This window comes from Saccopteryx bilineata, chromosome 9, assembly GCF_036850765.1.
Source record: "Saccopteryx bilineata isolate mSacBil1 chromosome 9, mSacBil1_pri_phased_curated, whole genome shotgun sequence".
In the NCBI taxonomy this organism is placed as follows: domain Eukaryota; kingdom Metazoa; phylum Chordata; class Mammalia; order Chiroptera; family Emballonuridae; genus Saccopteryx; species Saccopteryx bilineata.
In genome coordinates, this window is record NC_089498.1 from 47,167,426 (window position 1) to 47,174,359 (window position 6,934).

The following is a 6,934-nucleotide window of genomic DNA, read 5'->3' on the forward strand; positions in this document are numbered from 1 at the left end:
TACTTCAAGCCCCTCAAATCTGTTCCCTGGAATCTTCCATTCTGAGACCTTGAAACCTATGTCTCTCTTAAGTAAAAGACCTCCAAATCCACAGTTTCACAACCTCATTTCAATGCCCCTAAAACTTTGATTCTTCTCTACTGAAACCCTAAAATCCAGAAATTTGCTGTCTAAGAAGACACCAAATCCCAAGCTCAGGGGCTCACTTCTATAAATATTCCAGAATCTTCAATTCTGAAATTTGTCTACTATTCTTCCAACTCCACAGCCCTGAACTAGCTCCTCGGGAGAGGCCACAAATTCAGTCCTGGGCCCACTTCCTACTCATCTGCCCTGGAGTCTCTTCTTCCTCTGTTGCTGGCTACATCCCAAGGTGGGTGTGAGCAAGGCTGAGGGTGTAATTGGGAAGTGAAATGAGACTCTTATATAATCAGGACTGTTACATAATCAGGTGAAATGAGACAGTTACAAAATCTGCCCTTCCCTTCCAAGTAGTATAAAGGCAAACCATTCCAGCAATCAGCGTTTGACCGTCACTGTTAGTAGCATCATGATGGTCTCAGGGCTGCTTCTGGTGGCTTTGCTGGCCTGCCTGACTATAACGGTCTTGATGTCTGTCTGGCGGCAAAGGACGTTCTGGAAAAAGCTGCCACCTGGTCCCCCTGCATTGCCCTTCATCGGGAACTACCTGCAGCTGAACACAGAGCAGATGTACAACTCCCTCATAAAGGTAATACAAAGCATAGAGATGGGTGGTAAGGTGGCTCTAGATCATTGTGGCAAGGTATTGGCAAGGTTGGATGGAAATCTTAGTTAGGGGGAGAGTTGAAGTTTTAGCGTCAGGCTCTTAGCCAAGAAAAATCAGATCTTAGGATGTTCAGTCCCTTGATTGTCAGAGTCTGGGAAAAGTGAATCCCAGTCCAAGAGGTCTGAGTACAAAGCCAGTTCAGAGTTGGGGCTGCTCCCTCTAACCACCCCATCTCCTCCATCAGATCAGTGAATGCTATGGTCCAGTGTTCACGGTCTACCTGGGCCGACGGCCGGTTGTGGTGCTGTGTGGATATGAGGCTGTGAAGGAGGCTCTGTTGGACCAGGCAGAGGAATTCAGTGGGCGAGGCATGCAGGCTACCCTTGACTGGCTCTACAAAGGATATGGTAAGGAGGACCCTGGGTAGGAAAATGTTGTCAAGCATACTTGATGGCCTCAGTTTCCCCAGCATTCATCTCCCAACTCACCCACTCACTCAAGGTTGTGGAGAAGTCCTTCCTCGGTCTCCTCTGTCCCCATCCCTGTTTATCTTTTGTCATTTTTAGCTTATCTTAGTGTTTCTGCATCTCTCTGCTTCACTCTGCCCATCTCCCAGTTCTCTCTCGCTAGACATCTCTTCTTTCTCTGTATCTCTTAGAAGCTCTTGGGATTTTTGCTTTGGTACCTTTTTCCTCTATCTCCATGTGTCTTTTTGTCTTTTTGTCTTTCTCAGCTTCTGTACTTTCCATGTTTCTCTCTCCCTTTCCCTGCCTTTCCTTTTCCTCTGTCTTAGAATCTCACATTGTTTCTGCTTCAAAATCTCTATGCCACCGTCTCCTGGTAACAGTGCTCCTCTCTACAGACCCTCTTTGTGTCTCTGTATGTATTTTTTTCTTTTCTCCTGCTCTGTTTAAAAATCCTTTCCAATTTTTACTTCTACCTCCTAGGTCTCTACATCTCTCTCTCTCCCTCCTCTATCTCTTTCTCTCTGTCTTCATGTGAGTGTTCCTGCATCTCTGTTTCTTTGTGCATCTGTCTTGCCCCTTTTCTTCTGATTTTCTTCCAACTGTTTTCTATCTCTTTTTGTATTTCTCTGATTTTAAGTGTTTTCTCTCTCTCTCTCTCTCTCTCTCTCTCTCTCTCTCTCTTTACCTCCACTCCCTTTTAACCGGCCCCTCTCTGCTCACTCTCAAATCCTACACGCCTCCCCCAGGTGTGGCGTTCAGCAGTGGAGAACGCGCTAAGCAGCTCCGTCGGTTCTCCATTGCCACGCTGCGGGACTTCGGCATGGGCAAGCGAGGCATCCAGGAGCGCATCCAGGAGGAAGCAGGCTTCCTCATCGAGGCCCTTCAGGGCACACGTGGTGAGCTGGGGACCCCCGAGTAGAGAGCAGTAAAACACCCTACACTGAAACTCGCATTCTGGTTTGGAAGGGAACTAGGCTGTGGGAGGGTTTTCTAGAATTTTCGGACTGGCATCAGACCAGCAAGTGGAATCTCCCTTAAATCCTTTCTCTCCCCCACCCACCTCGCCACCCAGGTGACTTCATCGATCCTACCTTATTCTTGAGCCAAACCGTCTCCAATGTCATCAACTCCATTGTGTTTGGAGATCGCTTTGACTATGAGGACAAAGAGTTCCTGTCAATGCTGAGCATGATGCTGGGAATCTTCCAGTTCACAGCTACACCCACAGGACAGGTAACCGGTCCCAACTTGGCTCTGTTGTTACTTTGACACAACTGCTCCCCTGCAACGACACATGTGGCCCAAACTCCTATCTTCCTCCAGACAGAGTCTCCTCAAAACCAGCTTTCTCATTTGGGCAACTCATCAGTTGTGCAGGAACCCAAGATAGGTGCCCAATATCCAGGCTTCAATACGTAAATATCTCAACTAAAACTCCCACTACAGAAAAAGAAAGGGAAAGAAGGGAAAGGAAAGGAAGGAAAAGAAAAGAAAGGGAAAGTAAAGGAAAACAAGAGAAGGAATGGAAAAAGAAGGGAAGAAAAAGCAAGGAAAAGGAAAAGAAAGAAAGAAAGAAACCTAGATAGGTGTCCCAATCCATCTCATCCAATTTCTTGGACTGGGGCCCTCATACTTAACTCATGAAAACTAAGACCTGGACAGGTGCCTTTAACCAGTACTTCCCTTGCCAAAGAAAGGTCCAACTCCAGCTGTCCTCTTCCTTACTTCTCTCCCACCCTCAGCTCTATGAGTTGTTCTTCTATGTGATGAAACACTTGCCAGGACCACAGCAACAGGCATTTAAGGAAATGAAGGCACTGGAGGACTTTATAACCAAGAAGGTGGAGCAGAATCAACGTACACTGGATCCCAACTCCCCTCGGAACTTCATTGACTCCTTCCTCATCCACATGCAGGAGGTACATGTCAGCAGCCAGTGCAGAGAGGTCTCAGGCCAAGAAGAGGGAAATCCTGCTGGAGGTAGGGAAGAGCAGAGGCTCATTCAGATTACTCCTTCCCATCATATTAATCGTCACAACCTAAATTATAATTGACCATCAGTGTTGTCTCTACTAAGCCCTTATCCATGGGCAGCACTTCTGTGTACAAATCATAATAACAAGCACATCTATAACAGTATTGAGCACTAGGCTCTGTTTTAGGAACTTTACCATAATCACTCTTTTAACACTCACACCAGCTCTTGGAGGAGGCTCTACTATGACTTCAATTATAGCAATGAGGTAACTGAGGCCAAGAGTGTATAACAGCTATGCCTCAGATCACACAGTGAGAAAGCAGTTGAACCTAGCTCAGACACAGGTCTCTCAGACTCTAAGGCCAGTACATTCAGCCACCATGCTCTTACCTTTCATATCAGAAATGCCGGTGTGAACAGGTGACCTAACTTTACTATATGAACTTGGAGGGTCCCTGCCCAAATCTGGATGTGGATCTCCTTTCTGTGAAGAAAGGAGATGGGACTTTACAGAATATGAAGTTCAAGGTAAAAGGATCATGAAGTGGCTTCAACAAGATTTTTACTGAAAGAATAGGATGCTGTTACTTAAAATTCTGTTTCTGTGTCAGAAAATGTCTCCTCAGCTTTCTGACATATTCTATCATGTTCTCTCTATCCTTTGCACTCACTGTATCTCTCTCTGTTCCTCCACTTCTAGGTTTTCCCACAATTAAAAAGTGACAACTAAGCTGGTAATTAAAGAATAGATAATCTGCTGGGTAAAGAATGTGAAAAGACCATTTTGTGCAGAGCCAGGAGCTGGGGCAAAGGCCTGACAGAATTAGGCACCTCTTCCTAATTTTGGTCTGGTCTACAAGAGATGGGTATAGGGAAAACCCCAGAAAGACCCTGAAAGCATGGAGGAGTGGGCTTGGCCTGAAGCAGTCTCTCCTTGCAGGAACAGAAGAACCCCAACACAGAGTTCAATGTGAAGAACCTGGTGATGACAGCACTTAGCCTTTTCTTTGCGGGTACCGAGACAGTCAGCACAACCCTGCGTTATGGCTTCCTGCTGCTCATGAAGCACCCAGATGTGGAGGGTAAGGCTAGAGGGAGCAAGGATTGAGGGCCACAGACCCTCAAAATTTCTCTGGGCCCACTGCAATGTTCGCACTTCTCTCAAATCCCTGGACCCTCAGACACACACTGCTAACCAGAGCTGAGGTGATGATATTCAGCTAATAGGCACCAGCCAAGTTTCATCAGCTGTTAAAATATTGAAGATATCTGAACTGACTGATAAATGAGTGTTGCATTGAGCCCACTGGGTGCCTATTACATGCCCCTCCACTCCTCCCTCAGAATTTCCCCCCAAATCTGGTGCAACCAGGTTAACAGTACCCTGCACCAACAATGCTTAGAACCAAACTGTTTTGAATGACCTACAGTATGTCACACATGGATGTCATGCATGTAATACATCCAGTTATACATATTTGACATATTATTCTCATGTCAAGACCCCTAAATACCTAAAAATATGCCTCTTTATTCCCCAGCCAAGGTCCATGAGGAGATTGACCGGGTGATTGGCAAGAACCGTCAGCCCAAGTTTGAAGACCACGCCAAGATGCCCTACACAGAGGCGGTGATCCACGAGATCCAAAGATTCGGAGACATGCTCCCCCTGGGAGTGGCCCGCAGAGTCACCAAGGACACCAGGTTTCGGGATTTCCTCCTCCCCAAGGTGCTGCTTTTGCCCAACTTAGCTGGACCTCTAACCTGCTCCCTGTTACCCAGCACCCCATCTTCCTGAGAATCTTCCCAGCCCCTGTCTCCCTACCCCAACCAAAGACTTACTCCATCATGTGTCCCTTCAGAGACACTCAAAATTCATACCTTCCCAAGGCCTCTTGCCTCAGGGAATATGAACCCCATGTCCCCCAAAACTCCTGTCTCAAGAGACATGAACCTCACTTCCTCAAGACTTCCTGCCTCAGGGACACAGTTCACATGTCCCCAAACATCCTTCTTTAGAGACATGAACCCCTCGTCCCTCAAGCCTTCTGCCTGAGGAGACACAGACCCCATGTTCCCCAAATTTCCTGACTCAGGAATGTAGATGTCATGCCCCTGTACGTTCCTCCCTCAGAGAGGACCCTGCCTCTCCTGCCTCCCACTCCTTCTCACCTAGAGCATCCGAATCCTCCCTTTAAACCTGTGCACTTTCAGCGTACCCTTTCTCCCTCCACTGTATCAAATGCCCTTTCTTCTCCCCAACAGGGCATTGAAGTGTTTCCTATGCTGGGCTCTGTGCTAAAAGACCCCAAGTTCTTCTCAAGCCCCAGAGATTTCAACCCCCAGCATTTCTTAGATGAGAAGAGGCAGTTTAAGAAGAATGATGCTTTTGTGCCCTTCTCCATTGGTAAGAGACCACTGTCTGTTGCCAAGACACCAGTTACAGCAACAAGGAACCTCTATCATCCCAGCTCCTTTCTCTGAGGTGTAGCATAGTATCTTCTTCTGTTTGGAAGTCCCTCTAATGATCCCCTCTATATCCAACCAACTGCAATCCCCACAACTACTAAGGTCTTAAGCCTAGAAGAAAAAAAAAAGAGGAGTGATGACTGTACCCATTTCAGGGATGGTAAAAATCACTCATAGTGAGTCAGAGACTTGTCAAAGGTCACTTAAATTCCTCATTCCTGAGAAGGAGATGATAGCACAGTGGCCGTATTGGGGTGCTTGAGAGAAAGGGTCATCTAACATTCCCATTGCTACAGCTTGGTATAGTATTCCCCTCCATCCCATGTACATGGGAAAGTGAGGCTCAAGCCACGTTATTCTATCCCCTCCTCCCTGGGAGAATACAGCTGGGCATTGGGAGAGGAGACAGGTGGCCATGAGAGCAAGCTTCATTCCTGTCTTTCTCGCCCTGTCTTTTCAGGAAAGCGATACTGCTTGGGAGAAGGCCTGGCTAGAATGGAACTCTTTCTCTTCCTCACTGTCATCATGCAGAACTTCCGCTTCAAGTCCCCACAGTCACCCCAGGACATCGATGTGTCTCCCAAACACGTGGGCTTTGGCACCATCCCACCAACCTACACCATGAGCTTCCTGCCCCGCTGAATCAGAGCTGCCACAGCGCAGAGCTAGTGGGAGGAGGAAATGGAGAGGGCGGAGCCTTAGAGGGGCAGGAGGGAGAGGCTAGAAGGAGCAGTGGAGCTAAGGATGGGGCTGGATTGGAGGAAAGAAAAGTGCAAGGTGAATAGAAGAGGAAGGAGAAACAGAAGGGTTGTGTGTTCACCTTATTACAGAGATAAATCCTTCAGTGCTGGGAGGAGGGAAAGGGAAACCTTACACTATACTGTGAATGATAATAATAATAGAAGCCATTTTTTTATTGAGAAAATACTCTGTGTCAGCTTTTTGCAAAAAGCGTTGCACTTTCACCTCCCGTAATGCTTACAACCTATGCGACCAGAATTGTGTTCATAAGCATTTTACTGGTTACACAGCTGAAGGTCAGAAAGTTTAAGTCTCTACGGAGATTCCACAGAACACAGTAAGAGCCACCACCATGGCTGATTTGCTCAGTGGAGAGAGCGTCAGCTCAGCCTATGGATGTCCGGAGTTGGATTCCCTGTTAGGGCACGCAAGAGAGATAACCATCGCTTCTATCCCACTTTCTCTTCTCCTTCTCTCCCTCTTCTCTTCCCACAGCCAGTGGATGGATTTGTTCAAGAGTTGACCCTGGGC

At 47.2% G+C, this 6,934-nt stretch overlaps 1 protein-coding gene across 1 annotated transcript; it reads left to right on the forward strand.

The window, feature by feature from the left end:
- Nucleotides 1–512: 512 nt before the first annotated feature.
- LOC136312663 (cytochrome P450 2A13-like) lies at nt 513–6,582 on the forward strand. The gene is made up of 9 exons (XM_066242369.1): nt 513–730; nt 993–1,155; nt 1,962–2,111; nt 2,288–2,448; nt 2,958–3,134; nt 4,134–4,275; nt 4,735–4,922; nt 5,459–5,600; nt 6,123–6,582. The coding sequence occupies exons 1-9, from the start codon at nt 551–553 to the stop codon at nt 6,302–6,304; spliced, it is 1,485 nt and encodes a 494-aa protein (XP_066098466.1). The 5' UTR covers nt 513–550; the 3' UTR covers nt 6,305–6,582.
- The last annotated feature ends 352 nt before the right edge of the window (nt 6,583–6,934 follow it).

Bases quoted from the DNA above. Each gene is read 5' to 3' on its own strand.
- LOC136312663 (XM_066242369.1), top strand. From the start codon at position 551: ATGATGGTCTCAGGGCTGCTTCTGGTGGCTTTGCTGGCCTGCCTGACT. The intron at 731-992 runs GTAATACAAAGC...CTCCTCCATCAG, and splicing joins TGTACAACTCCCTCATAAAG to ATCAGTGAATGCTATGGTCC. The intron at 3,135-4,133 runs GTACATGTCAGC...CTCTCCTTGCAG, and splicing joins TCCTCATCCACATGCAGGAG to GAACAGAAGAACCCCAACAC.